Source organism: Megascapheus bottae, chromosome 3, assembly GCF_031878675.1.
Source record: "Megascapheus bottae isolate mThoBot1 chromosome 3, mThoBot2.hap1, whole genome shotgun sequence".
NCBI classification, from domain to species: domain Eukaryota; kingdom Metazoa; phylum Chordata; class Mammalia; order Rodentia; family Geomyidae; genus Megascapheus; species Megascapheus bottae.
In genome coordinates, this window is record NC_143511.1 from 35,556,564 (window position 1) to 35,574,328 (window position 17,765).

The window sequence follows — 17,765 nt, forward strand, 5'->3', positions numbered from 1 at the left end:
TTTTCTATTACTTTTTGAATAGCCTCATGTATAGCCTTATTCACGCTTTTAATCTTTTCATTTATCATGTTTACTAGTAGCGTATGTAGAGCATTTTGAGGACCCTTCTCTAGGCTTTTTTGTTGACTGCTCGGTTTCCTGTTTATTTTGAGTGGGAGATGAGGTTCCTTGACTTGTTGTGTTGTGATCCAATCACAAACACAGTTTTAAGGCAAAAACCAACCTGATCCCTATGAGATTTCAATCAGTCTAAATGGAATGTAGGGTAGGAAAGGAATAGAGGGAAGATAACACCTAATATCAGGAAAAGGTAAAAAATGAATAATAATAATAATAATAATAGTGGGCCAGGACTTTGACCTAGTGGTAGTGTGCTTGCCTAGCATGCATGAAGACCGAGGTTTGATTCCTCAGTACTTAGAAAAAATCCAGAAGTGGTGCTGTGGCTCAAGTGGTAGAGCTCTAGCCTTGAGAAAGCCCAAGGACAATGCTCAGATCCTGAGTTAAAGCCCCAGGATTGGCAAAAAAAAGAAAGAAAGAAAGAAAGAAAGAAAGAAAGAAAGAAAGAAAGAAAGAAAGAAAGAAAGAAAGAAAGAAAGAAAGAAAGAAAGAAAGGAAGAAAGAAAGAAAGAAAGAAAATAGAAAAAATTATAAAGAAACCAATAATTAGAAAACCTTTAGAAGTATGTGACTATTAAGAAGTAATACTAAAATTAAAAGTGCTAAGATTGAAATATATGGGACTGGGAAATCAGCAGAATAGTCTTGAGTTAAATATATACACAATGAAGGAGAAAGCTATGTTGACCTTGTTTCCAGGAGTGAGCAGAACCGCGATGAAGTAGTAAAGGAAAGGGGGAAAAAAAAGAACAAAAACAATGAGCAAACAAAGGGAAAGTAATGAAAAAGTAGAACTAAAAAATAATTAGAAAGAAAAAAATTCTTCTGTTTATTTGAGGGATCTTGTGTCTCCTTCGTGTACCGCATCCAGTCCCTCGATGGAGCCTCTGATTTCCTTGTGATCCAGTAGATCGCTGGTGCAGAGCAAGCAGGTAGAAATCTGTCCTGCCTAGGGGTGGGCGGGCAGGCGGGGCAGGCGCTCGGGCTGCCTGGGCAGCACTGTGCCCTCAGGCCTGATGGCGGGAGATTTGTAGTTTCCTAGCCCAGGGTGGAGCTGGGACCCTGGATTTTCCGGGGACCGCGGAAGGTCTAGGGAGAGTCTGTGCCTGTGCTCCCCTTGAGATTGCTCCTCTCCTACTTGGCTGGAGTTCTGGTCCCGGGAATTTGGGTGTCGTCCCAAATGGGTGACTCAAAGGTCAGGAGCTGGTGCTCCATTGGATCCCTGAGACCCACCACGGGGCGTCTGCATGGCCAGTGTGGTGTGCGCAGGCGCGCTCGGGGCGTGGGGGGGCGACTCCCCCCTCCCCCCGGGTTATGGGGCTTGAACTCTGGACCTGGGCACTGTCCCTGAGCTCTTCAGCTCAAGGCTACCGCACTACCCCTTGAGCCACAGTGCTACTTCTGGTTTTCTGGTGATTAATTGGAGATACCAGTCTCAGGGACTTCAGTGCCGGCGCTGGCTTTGAACTGTGATCCTCATATCTCAGTCTCCTGGGTAGCTAGGAGTACAGGTGTGAGCCACCAGGCGCTGCTTGGAATGGGATTCTTGATGCCAAGTGCATCCTTAGTCCCTAAATCTCTGGTCAGAGAGAGGTAGGGCATTTACCTGTGAGAGTGCCGCCATCGCCCTGATTGTTCCACAGCCACTGTTGTGGCATGCAGGTGATTCCATACTCCTCCTGCCAACCCTCACCCCTCTTCCATATGTGTGTCCACTGCAGTGAAAAGGACCCATGGGGATAGTCTAACCCACGTCAGACTTCTCTGTCCAAGCAGGTGATGGAGAGCATTAATGCTCTGGATGTATTAATTCATTGTGTCTCAAATGTCTGTTTCCACTACTCGGTACCACTGGCAGAGATTGCACTTCAAGGAGACTTGAGTGGTAGGGCACTGGGCCTGGCCCTTGAACCTCAGTGATTTTCACCAGGGAGGAAGGCAAGGAAGGTGGAGGATAGAGGGCTGGGGGGGGGGGGGGAGGTTCACTGGAGTCTGGTTTCATCTAGAGGAGGAAAATAGTGGTGCATTTTAGCGGGTTAGGTATAAGGAAACAAGTTTAGAAAGCAGACCCTTTCCTAATAAAGGTAGAGGACATTAAGGCATAATCAGAAAGGAATGACTGAGAGTTAAGTTTCCAAGCAAGAAGGAAACAGCGGGAGTATGGAGGGGCTTGAAAGGAGTCCCCATAACCACCATAACTATTAAATCTGAGGGAGTGGAGGGACCTCCCCAAGAAGTTAGATGTGATAGTGACATCCCAGTGTCCTGAAGAAGATAAACATTTTCTCCTGCTACCACCCCTTTGCCCCAGAGTTCTATAGAGTCAAGTGAAGGCTCAGCTTGGAGCCAGGAACCTGAGCCTCCTCATTGTATCAGGGCATGGGACCAGGTGGCAGGGAAGCATGGAGACCAGGAGGTCCACCCAGAGCAAGGCCGGCCGCAGGATGCTCACATTTCCTGTGTCCCCATTGTCCACAGCTAGGGCAGGCCTTGGTAGGAGGCTTTAGACTCAGACTTTCCTTGGCCCTGTGTCCCATTTACTGCACCCAAAGTGAGGCCCAGGAGGCTGGTCCCCACCCCCTTGCAGCTGAGAGGGAAGGTCTGAGACCAGCAGCCCTGGGGATGGTGGCCTGGGTCTTTTGGAAGGTGGCCATTAGCTGTTGAGTGTCCTTCTTTCTCTGCTGTCTTTCCTGTTCTTGCTCCTTTTTAACTTTCTCCTCCCTGCCATTAATACTGTTCAAAGCCAAGTGTAAAAGCTCATTCTGGGGGGTGGAAAGCCCCTTTTCCAGGGGCTGTAACTTTCTCCTTTTGTTGGGTATGCACTGGCTCATAAAGTGAACATGAAGGAGTGGGGTGCCCTCTGTGGAATCAGCATTAGCATTAATATACTAATTGCCTCTGAGAAGTGGTTAAGGAAGAGGTCAGGGCTTTCGTGGGGGTCTTGGATGACTTCCTTAAGGTTTTCATAACTGACTCTCAAGTGGGTGTTTTGATGCATGCCCATCACTAGACAGGTAACCATGAACTCAAGGTTTTCAGAATCACTGGCATTGTTCTGATAATTCCAATGGGAAGATTAGCCTCTTTCTAGAGGGGAGAGGGAAAGCAGGCATTCTGTTTGTTTATCCAATAGGTGTGAGCCCTGGCCGACCTTAAAATGCTCCCTCCTTCCCTCTCTCCCTTCTCCTCTGCCCCCCCTTTCTTTCTTCCCAGTCATGGGGCTTAAACTCAGGGCCTATGCACTGTCCTTGGACACTTTTTGCTCAAGGCTAGCGCTCTGCCACTTGAACCACAGCACCACTTCCAGCTTTTTCTATGTTTGTGGTACCCAGGGCTAGGCAAGCACTCTACTACTAGGCCATGCTCCTGGCCCTAAAATGCATTCTTTCTTGTCTGGTCTAGCTAAGAACATGCTAAATATCATGCCAGGTGAGAGAGTACAATTTCATAATCCTGGTAAACTGTTTTTTTATAATGGAGCAGAGTGCTTGAAAATGACTTCAGTCTTTGTCCAACAGAATCCATCTTGTTTAGGCTGAAAGGAACATGGACTCAGGAGGGTCTGTCCTGTCCTGCTACCTCATGAAGGGGAAACATATGAGACATTTTAGAGGGAGTGGTGGGCAGGAATGGAAGGGAAGAGAGGAGGGGAGAGGGGAGCAAGGTAGAGGGAGGAGCTGAGCAGAAGGTGATTGGGAGGTAGAGACTGGAAGTTCTCAGGTGTGGGGGTAGAAGGAGTGGGAGGAGAAGGATGGAGTGGAGTGGATAAGGAGGAGGCTCAATGGCAGAGTGAAAGTTCAAAAGACTAGATGGAGATAGAGGTGGTTTGGGCAATGTTTTAGAGTTTGAGGAGAGGGGGCAACAAAGAACAATTTGTGAGGTAGGATGGGATGAAGAGAGAGAAGGTTTAGAATGTAAGAGAACAAAAGCTTGAGCATATGGGACCTGCCATTGGACTCTGCCGTTTCATTGGAGAAAATTGTTTAAATCTGTAAGAATACTAAAATCAAAGGTCCTGAATGCAGGCCAACAACAGCCATTGTTAAAGGCTGGTGAGGCCAGAGTTCAGTAGACAAATAATTTAGTTTTTTGACTGTAAATCAGTCAGCCCATGCATCTTAAGGTTAGGCCACTGGCCAGCCAATGGGGGAGTCTCTGGTAACAGGCAATTTGGAGCCCAGTTTGGAAGATAGGGTGACAGCTGCATTAGCTGTCCCCAAGTATTTGGAAAGATAAATGAGTGAGTGTCTGCAAAGTCCTAATTAAAGGGTATCCAGAAAGCATGAGAGACTCATGTCTCTGACCCCACAGTCATGGAGTGGGGGGACTTCTCATAGGCCTCTGATCTGTGTCAGGGTGGTTCCACCATGGACCATGGCTGATTATCTTGTCCTGAAGACTTCTAGGTGATGGATGGAGATGGTCAAATTGCAGTTGGCCTCCTGCCTGGAGACCGAGAGTCTGGGAACAGAAGTGAGGGAAGTAAGCACAGAGGGCTCTGTGATTCCACTGGAAAGAGAAAGAGAAGGGGCAGAGCAGAAACTCAATGAGAGGTGACCAGGAAGTGGGTGGCCTCTCAGCAGAGGGGACCCAGTTTCTCCTGGCGCTTTTCCTCTCTAGGATTTTCAGCACTAAGTGTTAGGAGAATGGGTGGAAACAGGCTGGACTCGTTCATTATAATGAACCAAGAGGCAGACTAGAAAGGAAAAGGAAGAGATTTAGTGTGTGCAGTTGCCCTGGGGATTGAACACTATACCTCATGTGTACTAGGCAATTGGTTCACCACTTGAGAGCTGTGACCACACATGTTTTACCTTCAGGATTTTTTTCAGTTTTAGGCTCAAGGCAAGCGCTCCACCACTTGAACCACACCTCTGCTTTTTGCTCTTGGGGAGACTAAATGAAGAGAATACGCTCACCTACTTTCCTGTGAGAGCTGACTTAGACTCTTGACCCTCAGAGGTCAGCTGCCTAAACAGTGAAGAGTACCACAAAAAAAGTTTTATTTCATTGATTGTTCCATTTATCTTTTACATTTTATGGATTTTAATTGCTACCTATTATTCCATATTTCCATATTTTAGTTTTATTTGGATCTTTAATTTGATCTGTTCTGGTAGACACATTGAATGTTTGGGCATCTCTCATCTGGCTTTATTTGCAACACTGAAGTCACAGAGGTATGCATTGGAGTGTATGGTTTCTGCTTTTGGATGTCTCCTTCAACACAACATGAAGGAAGAGAACCTGTACTGGATCAGTTAGATGGTAGCAGACTCCAGGAGTAAAACAAAGAAAAACCTTACATTCTCCAGGTTCTTGATAAAAACCAATGACTCAAGAGGCAGAATGAGGAATGCACTTTTGAATGGATAATGGTTTAAAGGATTGAACTTAGGGACTTACGCTTGCTAGACAAGTGCTCCACCACTTAAGCCATAAACTTAATACCTTTTCTGTTTGTAGGTCTTCTTTTTTTATTGTTCTTGCTGGTTTTGTTCCTATTCCATCTTAGCGATTTTCCTGAGGTTCATACCTTCTCTCCAGCTTCAAGCTTCTCAAGTTGCTGGAAATATAGGTATGCATCACCACATCAGCACGAACAAAATTTACTGACTGGCCAAGGAACACACACATGTGATCCCCTTCCCAGAAATCAGCCTCTCCACTCTAGCAAGTTGGTGAGTTACAAATAGAGAATAGGCTAATAAAAGGAGGAGTTGTCATGTGTTTTCTGGGCATAGGTGGAGATATTTCAGGAATTAGGTGGCTTGCTTTTTCACAAGTTTACTGAGCTACTATTATTGACCACGATATCTGTTAGGTGTCTTTATAGAATGGGTTAAGGCCACAGGGACAAAGATAAAACTGGAAGATAGACAAGTCAATATGTTGTCTTGTTCCAGTCATCTCTTAGATATCTTCAGGTCTAAGGGAGGAGTTAGTTTTTACTGCAAAGGCAGCCCTCATGACCTAGACAAATAGGCCATGAACTGTGTGCAACTATTACCATGTTGACACACATCCTGAGTCTCTCCACAGCAGAGCTAGTGAGAGAGACACTAGTAATACATTTCCCAGCTACATGGCCTGCAAATTTAGTGCCTTTTTTTCTTTTTTGACTAGTCATATGGTTTCAACTAAGGACATATGTGCTGCTCTGGTTCTCTGTGAGACAAGCCTAGTGCCCTACACTTTGAAACACAGCATCATTTCCCCCTTTTTTTGGTGGTTAATTGGACATATGAGACTCATGCTCCTACTAGCTTGAATCACAGCCTCCTGCTTAGCTAGGATTATAGGCAAGAGCCACTGTGCCTAACAAATTAGTGATTTTAACTAAAAGTGAAATGAGATCAATTATTTGCTTATTTTTCTTGATTAAAAAAAATGGGACAATTTCTCAACTCATTTCTTACATTCATTGGGAATGCATGACCTTGCCCTCACATATGAAATTTCCCTGTAGTTTATTCTTATTGACAGAGACCATTTTTTGTGTGTGGCAGTCCTGGGTCTTGAACTCAGCATTCTCCTTGGGTTTTCCTCAAGGCTAGTGCTCTACCATTTGAGCCACAGCACCACTTCTGGCTTTTTCTGTGTATGTGGTACCAACGAATTGAACCTGGGTCTTTGTGTGTGCTAGGCGAGCACTCTACCACCAGGCCACGCTTCTGGCCCTCAGAAACCATCTTTCAATCCCAATATATTTTTGCAAACATGCTTCATAAAAGGACAGAAATGTGATATTTCAATGAACTCTAAGACACAGGACCTTCTAAAGATTATAGTATACAGGTAGAATTTGATCTTTGGAGAAATGAACATAAACTTTATAGTCAGCGCTTTTGCACAGTCCACAAAGTTTACAGAGAAAGCATAGATGATACTCTCACAACTGAGGATTCAGAAAAGAGCTTCTTAAGAACCTTTAGAAAACATGCTAGGCAGTTATGGCTCTTGAAAGCGTGGCTACAAAGAGGGATTTGTACCATTAACACTCCAAGTGAAGACATTCTCTTGGACATAAAATCCGTTCAAGGATCCACAGAAGTATGATGTTGCTTTTCAGCAACCCCTGCTGTCAGTCCTGAGAATGAGCCCTGACACATTTCCCACGGTGCTCTAAGACCTGTGGAACCTTTGCCTAGTGATGGCCAATTATATCAAAGCTCTTGAATCTTGGGACAATTTACAGCTATTTCCCCAAGTTGAGACATCCTGGCCAAGTTTCCCCAAACAAGGGACTCTCAGCAATCCTTCCCAGAGTCCATAGATTAGGAGAATCTCTAGTTACTCTGAGTACAAATGAAAGGGCAGCCACCACAAGGCATGCCCAAGAGCTGGTCCCTCTTCATCACAGCCAGAGAGCATGGTCTCTTCCTAAATGAGGAAGAGTCCTTGCTGGGGTTGTCAGCCAAAGATCCCCTAGAAAGATGCAGCTACATCCTCTCAGGCCAGCACTTGTCTTCCCCAAGAGCTACTGGGGAAGACCCTGGCTAGTTGAGAACTTGTTCAGCCAAGCCATGGGCCCAATTAGGGCAGTGGAAAGAAACTCAGTAAAATGCAGGTCATCTCAAGATCCAAATTCAGAGAACTAGAAAAGGGCATGGAGGCTGCAAAGCATAAAACAGACTCCCCTAATAGATGTTCTTGGGTCAAGAGATGCTGTACACATAAGGACCTCTTAAGGAGGGTAAGGCCTGGAGAGAAGGTTATGAACCAGATAGCAGTGAGATTCCAGTCTGTCTGCTCCCAGGATCAGTGGACTGATCTGCATGGAAGAATTTGAGGAGTGTGTGGAAAACTTGGAGCTGAAGATCCTGACAGCTCCCAATCTTCACTTGCTCATCCCCCTCATTCTATGGACAACCCAGACACCAGCTCAGCTATTCAGAGGACAGATTCCAACCAAATTCTCTTTATTTACTCTGCAAATCCCTCCCTTCACATAAAACTCCCTCCCCATCAGGCTCACTGCACCCTCCCTTCATTTCCACTATCCCACTGCCCACCTCCTTCCTTTGCTACACTACGGAGCCCTGAATCAGCATTTTTCCTTAGTAGGTTGTAGAATGCAATCCAAGTGAGATCTCACTCAGGTCCCAACTGGCTTCGATATTTTTTCTTCTTCCTCTTCTTCTGCTGACCATCCAGTGCCTCGTGCTTTCTCTTCTGAGGCTGTGAGGGCTGAAGAAGCCCCAATGTCAAGTCCTGCTTTGCAGATTCCTCAAGGCAAGGCCCAGGGTGGGAATTCCTTTCCAGGACACATGAGACTTCAAGGCAAGCTCTTTCCTTGAACTTGGCAGGTGGAGAGGGGTCTAGACTGCCGCCTCTTCTCTTGGACAAAGGCGGCCTGGGGGCCTGGTGTCCAGAGCAGAGGAGAATGGTGGAAGATTTAGGGCTCTGTGATATTCCCCAGGGTAGGAGATGGTACTCAGAGCCCAGCAAGGAAGCCAGACTGGAGACACTTTCCTTGTCTACCATCTTGTCCCCTACTAGCTTGCATGGAGTCCCAGGAGACTCTTCCGTGCAATTCACGGCATCTCCAGACCCCAGATGCTGGGGTTGGGATCCATATCCATGGGGAGAAGCCGTGGACAGGGTGGCCCCCGGTGAAGGACACCCTTGACCCCCCTGGAAGACACCAGTGTCAGGCATCAGCTGCTCTTCAGCAGTGCCACCATAGCTCTGATCATCACTGGAAACGATTTGCACCTTGCTGTTATCTGCACTGACTGCTTGTTGGAGGCTCTGGTCATTCCTAGCTGCACCTTGGCAGGTGGCCAACTCACAGACTCCCAAGGCTCCTTCGGGTGCCCCAAGTCGTTTCTGTACTATCTGTGGGAGGAGGAAATGAGTAGTGACTCTTTGCATTTGGCTGGAAGAGGCCCAACTGGAGGTGTCACCTCTCTTGGTTGCAGAGACACACTTGTGCTTGCCACCTCTCCTCTGGGTCTCTTTCCAGCTCTGCATGCTTAGCCCCTCCCTGGCTCTCCAATGCCTTGTCCACATCCATATCTACCACCAGGAATAACCTCAAAAGCCATGACTCCCCAGAGTCCCAAGGCCCCTCCCTTCCGGTTGTACCGCCTTTCATTCCCCTCCCCATCCACCAGCTTCCTGTGGTCACCTGGTCAGGGGTGAGTCCTTCTTCCTGTTCCAGCTCCTCAATGAGGGCCACAAGATCCAGCTCTGGTTTGGAGGAAAGCACTCCTTCCAGGAATGTGGGATGAATGATGGCCTCTACCTGCGAGCCAAAGGAAGAGGGTGACGATGTGTGAGTGTGTGTATAAAGGAGCAATCAGTACCAAGGGGACTTTGAGAAGACAGGAAGGAATGACCTCCCCCATCTGGTCCACAGCACAGAAACTGAGTGTTTCTCTCTGCCCTCCCTCCACCCCTGGTCCCTCCCCCTCTCTCTCTCTCTCTCTCTCTCTCTCTCTCTCTCTCTCTCTCTCTCTCTCTCTCTCTCTCTCTCTCTCTCACACACACACACACACACACACACACACACACACACACACACACACAGAGCCAGGAGATCATGCTGACTTCCAAGGGCCAGGGAAACTAGCAGAAAGCAGAGCTGGAGATGGAGCCCACATTTGCCATGAAATCCTCCCGGGAGCAGAGCTGGTCAATGAGGCTCAGGAGCTCTGGATCTGAACACATGTCATCGACATCCTGTTGTTTCATTTCCTCCTCTTTGGCTGTCCCCTCAGACTTGAGAGTGGACATTTCTGGAAGGCCCTCCAGCCAATCCATGATGGCCATGTATTCCTCCATGGCTTCAGAGGGGATCTCCTCAGGTGCCTTGGTCTCTGGTGGCTTCTGGCCTGTGGATGCTGGTGGCTTGGTAGACTGACCCTTGAGACCATTCTTGGTGGAGTTGCCCTCTAAAAGAGAGGAAAACAAGACAATGCATGGATGGGGAAATGAACACCCCAAGATTGCTGAGGAGCAGAGATTACTAGAACTATGCCAGACCAAGGCCATGATAGACACTGGAGCAAGAAAAGGCACTGCAACATAGGAATATGTAGGGCAGCCATGTGGGACCAAATTCAGAGACACTGAGACCCTGCTGCTCTCCTTATCTAATCCCTGATCCTAAGCAGCTGTGGGCCAGGGTACCAGGACAGTGGAACAAGAAGCTACATACATATCCCCAATAATAACGAGTTCCATAATAAGCACATCAGAACCCTCAGGCTGTAGAGGAATTATTTGCTTCAATCGTAAGAGAAATTGCTTCTTCTGAAATAGGAGCTGTGGGGGTGGCTGAATTCTTCCAGAATCCTTTGGCCACCTTATGCCATGGACTCCTACACTTAAAGACTCTACCTGGCTGCTGGAGAATGTCAAGGGGTGAGGGCCTTGGAGAATCTTGGTTCAGTGGGATTGCAGGAGGCTGGCCCTGGAAATGGGTTATCCCCGTCATCTTTGAATTGTCCATCTCCTCTGTAGCCTCAAATTCCATGAACCTGGGAATGAAGGAGGCACCCAGTGAGCTGACAGGGAGATTAACCCGATGCTATTTCCCAGAAGGAGAGCATGGGTGGAGCGGGAGCTGTACTCTGAGGTACTTGTCTAGTCCCAGAAGGTTGCTGGTGAAAATCAGATGTCAGTGAGGGAAGGAGTGACATTGTCCAAAAAAATGCCCTCTTTATTTGACTTACGTTACTGATCCCGTGTGTATATAATAGCAATAAAAATGTTTTTTACAAAAAAGGTCAGGGAAGTTTTATATCCTTCAGGGCTTGCATGGGACCAAGAAACCCAGGAAGGGCTTTGAGTGACCCATCTTTGAGGCCTATTCTGGCCCTGCTCCTACCCACAGGAGGAGACTGTCAGAAGCTGATCAAGACTGTGACTGATGGAGAGAACAAAGAGCTGAATTTAATCTTTGAGTCTGCAGAGCAGGGATTGTCGCCACAGAATCATGAGCCACCAACTTCTAGAGCAACATTTTTCTTTGCACAATTCCCAGTTTTTGAAGTGACCACTTATTGGCTGATTTCTTCTCCTAATCTGACCCTCAACCCCTCTGGCGGGGTTAGATCAGACACCAGAGATACAGGGTTTGTGAGGACTCCACTAGGCCACAGCTCACACCTTGGGTAGACTGTGCCACTCAGAAATGTGTCAGGAGAGGAGGACTTTTAGGCACGTCCATACCCTTCCAGGCAGTGTGAGTGATGAGCCCCACTAGGCCCAGGTGTGTGATCCCTGTCCTCCCCCACCACATACCCTCGTCAAGTTCCCTCACTCACTTGGCTGCCATCTCGTGGTAGCTCATGCGGTCATAATTGCTTAGGCACTCCCATTCCTGAAGGCCTCTCCACAGGCCCTCGTCCAGGGACATGGTGGGCTTGAGCCGGGCCAGGGACCGAAGCACTGGGCTGCAATTCATCAGGGTCAGTCACAGTCCACAGGTGCCCCTCCACCCCCAGTTGACCCAGCCCAGTCTATGACTTGGTTCTCCTCACCCCTGCCCTGCTCCAGGGTGGGCTCTTATTTCTAGTTCTCCCTTACTGACCACAGAAATCAGTAGCAAGGACAGTGCTCCCTCATGTGCCTGTGAGTGCTTTTGGTTAATGTGTGTAGAATTAGACAATGAGTTTGTTGTTCAGAACTGACATGTTGGATCCTTATTCTAGTAATAATGGTGTTGGGAGACAGGGCCATAGGTCAGCCTAGATTAGGTGCTGTCATGGAGATGGCAATCCCAGGACAGGACAGTGCCCTTGGAGAGACAGGAAGAGCAACCAAAGCTGCCTCTCAGCCCTGGATGGCACACATGATGCAGCCATGGGATCTGCCAGCTCCGGAATCTGAGAATTCCATCCTTTGGACTGGGAGAATGTCTGGTTTGCACGACCAGTTCCACAAGTTTGTCTGATGGACTAAGCTAAGTGGCACATACACAGGATGACCCTAAATGCACACTGTGGCACCCTTTATACCAGGCCTTCTGTGGGAATTCTCTATGAGCTGATCCTTCCTGAAAACTAAGGTTAGTCCACTCACCAGGGCACCGTGGTGGAGAGAGGTAAGGTGCTTTTCTTGCCCTGGTGTGACAGTACTATTTCTATGTGTGTTTTTCTCTGCAGCTGCCGGAAGGCTCAGAACTTCCCTGGCCCTTTTGGTAGTGATCCCCATTCCTGAGCTCCAGCAGAGCTCCTGCTTCCCAGAGGAGGCACTCACATGAAGAAGCAGGCAAGTGCTTCCATGTCAGGAGTCTGTGGAAGTCTCTTCCGGACCAAGGTCTTGAATTGCTGCCAGCGCCGAAAGTTCTGATAGACACTGGGAGGCGAAGGCTTGGCCTGGCAAGTGTGTACACTGCCCTCTGCACAGGGCCTCTGTGACCAAGGTCCCAGATGGCGAACTGAGGGCATGACGGGAGCCTGCTTGGATTCTGGTAGTGTGGCTACAGGGCCTAGGCCCATGAACAAGCTGTCTTGGGCAGCCTGCCTCTGTCCATTGGTGGGGACAGTCACTGGAGCATGGGTGTCAGGACCCGGCAAGAGAAATGGAGCCCGGCCTGCTGGGCTGAAGGTCCCAGGAGGGACATTCCAAATGAGAGGAGCCTGAGTGAGAATAACTGTCTGGTTAGGCAGGGGCACTGCTGGCCTTCCTCCTGTCCCCATTTCCACAGTGACACTGGAAGGGCCTGCCCCACTCAAGTTGTAACTTCTTCCTCCAGACACCACAGCTGTGCTGGGGAAAGCAGGCCTCACCCGAGGGCCCCCCTGAGGAGGGAATGCTGCAGCCACTGTGGGTCGGGGAAGGGGAGGCTGCTTCATCAGTGACCCAGCACATGCTGGGCCTGGCGCTGCAATGTGAAATTGCAGGTGTGTGAAAGGACTTCCAGAGGCAATCGGGTTCAGGCTCAGGTTAGGTACAGACACCGGACATGCTGCTGGAGAAAGAACAAGAGGAAAAAGACACAGGAGATTTGGAATTATTGAGGACTAGGAAGGATTGTCAGTAAGCAGGGCTTGGAGGGGGGAAATAGTGTGATTCCCAGATAAATGTCATGCTGTGTCCCTCTCTTGAGAATTGTCCTGCAAAGAACTTGTTTCTGTCCCCAACACTCCCTCACCCATGTGCACTGAGAGTAACTTCTCGGCTTCCTCTGCATCTGTGGGTCTCCCTCAGGCATCCTGGGCAGAGAGCCCATGTCCCTGAAGGCTCTTCTCTAGAAAGGGGTTAATTTGCCCCCAATTGGCAGACGATTCCACTCCAGCAGCCACTGCTGCTTCCCTAATCTTCTCTATGCAGGTGAGAGATTTAAAAGATGCCCCGTTAGTTCCTCAGCTTTCCTTTCCTGAGGAACTATCTAAACCTTTCCTTTTCTTGTCTAACCTAGAACCAGAAACAAAAGCACCAAATGAAATCTCTCCTTAAGCTAGCACCTAAGGACACCTAGAGTTAACCTCCTAACACACCCCACCTGGCCTGTGGGTCTTTCACTTGGCAGCTTCCTGGAAAAACAGCAGTGGAGCCAGCGTGGTAGCTCATGCCTGTAATCCTAGTCAGGAGGCTGAGACCTGAGGGCCAGCCCGGGCAATACAAAGCCGTGAGACTCTTATCTCCAATTAACCACTAGAAAATGGAAAGTGGGGCTATGGCTCAAGGGTAGAGTGGTAGCCTTGAGTTGAAGAGCTCAGGGACAGTGCCCAGGCCCAGAGTTCAAGCCCCATGAACCACCAAAAAAAAAGAGTAACACCAGAACGTCTCCTCATTCCATGATTCTCTCTACCCTGTCTTGGGAAAGACAATCCTAGACTCAGTTCACATCAGTTCCCTATTTATGAAATACCAAACAAAGGAGATGGACCCTGTCTTTGCGTCCACAGTGAAATGAAGGGCACAGACTGTTGACAAAACGAAAATCTGAAGGCATCAGAGGGATTACAAGTGAGGCCCAATGTCTGAGTCAATGGCCAGGCTGCCCTGTCCCTTTGCAATAAACACCACCAGCTACTGGGACTGGAATAGAAGTCCTCTGTGGATGGGAAGAGGCCAGGGGTTTTGGGCTGTGGCCAGTGGATTAATCTGCAGCCTCGTCTAAGACACCATATCCCTGGGTCCTTGTGACGTCCCCTCAGGAGTTATCTTCCAATTTGGGAAAGTTCAGTGCTGTGCTTTTTAATACTACAGCTCAGCCCATTAACTCAGGTTAGGAGGGTGGGGGCAACTTTAAATTCGAAAGTCCTTTCAGGGATAGCTGGGAGTTAGAAGCTTTAGCCCTGACCTTCAAGCTTACCTCTGTCTGAAGCCATCCCCACAGGTTTGGATACCATCCACAGCTGTCTGGAAGCCCTTGAGTTAGAGAAGTCCAGTGGAGAACCCAGAGAGCAACGTGGCTCCAGTTGCTTCTCAGGGTCCAACTACAACTGGGGAAGGTTTAAATTTAAATAGCAGTAGAATGTGGGGGTCCAGGCATTCTACAGTGGGGGAGGGGCGGAGATCCAGTAGGGCTGGGTGGGGAGCTGACAGGCATTCCATTCAGGGCTCTGGCAGGTGGACCAGAACCTTGGTTCTCTTTAAATAATGCAATGTGGCAAGATGACTGTTGGGTGCTACAGCCACTTCAATATTCTCTCTTAGATGCAGAGAATATGTTTTGCGGTTGTTTTCTCCCTTCATGTCTTCATCCGTACACCTGTTTGTTGTTGTTTCTGTTGTTTTCTTTTTCTTTATTGTATTTTATTGTCAGGGTAACGTACAGAGGGTTACATTTACATTCGTCAGGTAGTGGGTATACTACTTCTGGAACATTGCTATCCCTTCTCATGTTTTTCTCCCACTTTCCCTCCCCCCACTCCCTCCAAATCATCTTGATTTTTCTCCTTCTCTTCCCTATTTTAAATAAACAAATAGACATATATACAATATACCGGGTAACAAAGTTAGATACAGTAACAACATGAGATTAACCATAAGGGGGAAAAGAAGAGAAAACAAATAACTTCACATAGTACATTTAGAATAGCAATCACAAAGATAAACCTCCTGTTTCCATATCCTAGAGTTCATTTCGCTTAACCTCATCCTATATGGCCATATGTACATCGCTTTTGAGCCACTGTGATCCTCTTCTCCGAGAAAGCCTGTTTTGTTGTTGTTGTTTTGTTTTGTTTTGTTTTTTTACCTCATCACACACTGTTTTCCTTCTTCACAGGCATTCCTGGGAACAATTTCAATAGTTTCATAAGTTCCAAGTTCTGCTTTACATACACATGTATTTATGTGCATGTATATCATACATATACTGTGTATATCATGTGTGTTTATATACACATAAAATGCATATGCATTTTCTCTATAGACACATAGAAGACTGGCTAATGAGATGACATAGACTGGAGTTTCCATTAGAGTCTCTGGACTTCATAGCTTTAGAGAAGAATATGAGGAATCGGAGGCAGAAATGACACCCACGCCCTAATAATGTCCAGTGCTTAGGGTTTCATTTTTCCTTTTTATACATACAATAGAAATCCTCTATGCTTGTAATGCTGTGTATTTTGTGGCTTTTACTCACCAATCTCCAGTCCTCATTCCCCTGTGTCCTCCACATGGTAGTGTGAACTGTCCTCTGGGGGCCGGAGGCCACTGCTTGCTGGCTTCACAATCGCTTGTCCCATCACATCTCCTTGCTCTTGGGGATGCATATTCTAAATTGCAGGGGCAATCTTTTTGACTTGTTGGCTTTGTCGTACCATTGTTTCTTTTTTGTTTTTTTTTATGCTAAATGATCATAAAGCAGCACCTGTTCAGTAGGAATCATAGGTGAAAGTTTGTTTTTTATCTTTCCTCAGGCTAGTGATTTATGATCTTCTTTCCTGATACAGGGCAGGTATAGCTAACAATAGCTTTCATAGCTACATGACCATCAGGGCACATAGCTGACACTCCATGGAGCAGTGTGTTACACATTAAATAGATTTTGTGCTTTTACTCCCATCATATCTCTACAATAATCATGTGTTCATTCTAAGGAACGCTTTAAGGAGAAAATGGTTTTGTCCAATTGCAAATTAATGCAAAGGTTTGATAATGCTTCATGCAGGCTTACTCACGCTTCAGTGTTTTGTGTCCTGGCGAGGTTAGTATGAATGTGAATTTGCAACTTTTGGCTATGTTTGGTTTATTAAAACATGCCACTCAATTAGTAAAGGATTCATTGTGAATATATCTGCATGGCAAATGTTTTAAAATGTTTTACCCCCCTCAAGAAAATGTGTGTTCTAATTTGCATATTGTGAGTCACTGCCAGTTCCTCATTGCCCAAAACAAGGGAAAAGCACTCCTAGTTTATACTGTGACAAGAAGACATTGCTAGAAATTTGGGGTGAGCATGAAAAAAGAAAAAGGAAATCTAGCTGAAGGAACTCACTCCCTGCTGGACAGCCTACAGGTGGAAAAGGAATAGACATTTAAAAGGACTCTCCCACTTTGTGAACTTTAAAACAGAGCACAGTTGGCAGATAAGCCATTTTGACCAAAAGAGATTTTTGCATGAAGTGCAATGGGGGCCATGTGGAAATGGAAGTCCAAAGCCTAGGGGACCTCTCCCTGTTTTGCTATGCTTGTGTGGGCTCAGGTCTCAATGACCCTTCAGTTTCCTCTTGGGAGATTCTTGTTACCTTTCACCTGTATTTCTGCATGAACTAGTGAATATTTCCACCAAATGCCTGCATGGTGTTTGGTCAGAGTGATTGGAATGAGAACACACAACAGCTGCCTCTCTGCATACATGTAGGCTTCAGTTTTCCATCTTCCTTACTTGCACTTACCTTTCTGTTCTGTCTAGCAGCCTCTGTACAACTTCCCTAGACCTTACTTGGGAGGCTAAAGATGTACAGACATAATCAGATTATTCCAGTGGTAATTTGTAAAAACACACCATGCAGAGAAGTAGATAAAAGTTCTTTGGGCTGGGTGTGGTAGCCCCACCTATAATCTTAGCTACTCAGGAGGCTGAAATCTGAGGATCGGGGTTAAAAGCCTGTCTGGGCATTAAAGTTCCTGATACTCTTATCTCCAATTAATCTTGAAAAAATGAGAAGCGGCTCTGTGGCTCAAGGGGTAGGGCAGTAGCCTTGAGCTAAAGAGCTCAGTGACAACGCCCAGACCCAGAGTTCAATTCCCACAACAGACAAAAAAAAAAAAATTGTCACCCTTGGTTGTGACAATTCTTGTAGAAATGCCTCAAGCAGTGTTGAGTGCCAAGAAGAAAACACCAGTGAGAATGCACTGAGGAAGCATGGCTGTGTTTTAGAGGAGGCAGAGGAATAGTGAGAGAGCATACCTTGTTATTGGAACTCTGCAGTGGGGAGATCTTGGCAGGAATGAGACTTTATAGACATCATTCTGGGTTCCAGGAAGGTGAGTGGTAGTTTACAAAGTATTACTACACAGGATACATCTTTCTTTTACGTTTCTGACTTTAATTTTGCAGTATATCACAGAGGGAAAGAGGGGACTGGGGGATAAAAAGGGGAAGAGAAGTAAGGGGAGCAGAGAAAGACACAGAGAGAAAATTTTAAATGGTCTCCACACTCTTTATTTTTTGTCAGTTGTGGAGCTTGAACTCTGGGCCCGGGCACTGTCCCTGAGCTCTTCAGCTC

The 17,765-nt window shown here is 47.0% G+C and overlaps 1 protein-coding gene across 1 annotated transcript; it reads right to left on the bottom strand.

Moving 5' to 3' along the window:
* Positions 1-8,046: 8,046 nt before the first annotated feature.
* On the bottom strand, positions 8,047-12,521 carry LOC150065321 (NUT family member 2-like). Its single transcript, XM_090329347.1, has 7 exons — positions 12,331-12,521; positions 11,397-11,525; positions 10,468-10,607; positions 9,727-10,019; positions 9,254-9,370; positions 8,839-8,961; positions 8,047-8,310 (listed from the first exon to the last, which is right to left on the bottom strand). The coding sequence occupies exons 1-7, from the start codon at positions 12,519-12,521 to the stop codon at positions 8,215-8,217; spliced, it is 1,089 nt and encodes a 362-aa protein (XP_090185473.1). The 3' UTR covers positions 8,047-8,214.
* Positions 12,522-17,765: the final 5,244 nt, after the last annotated feature.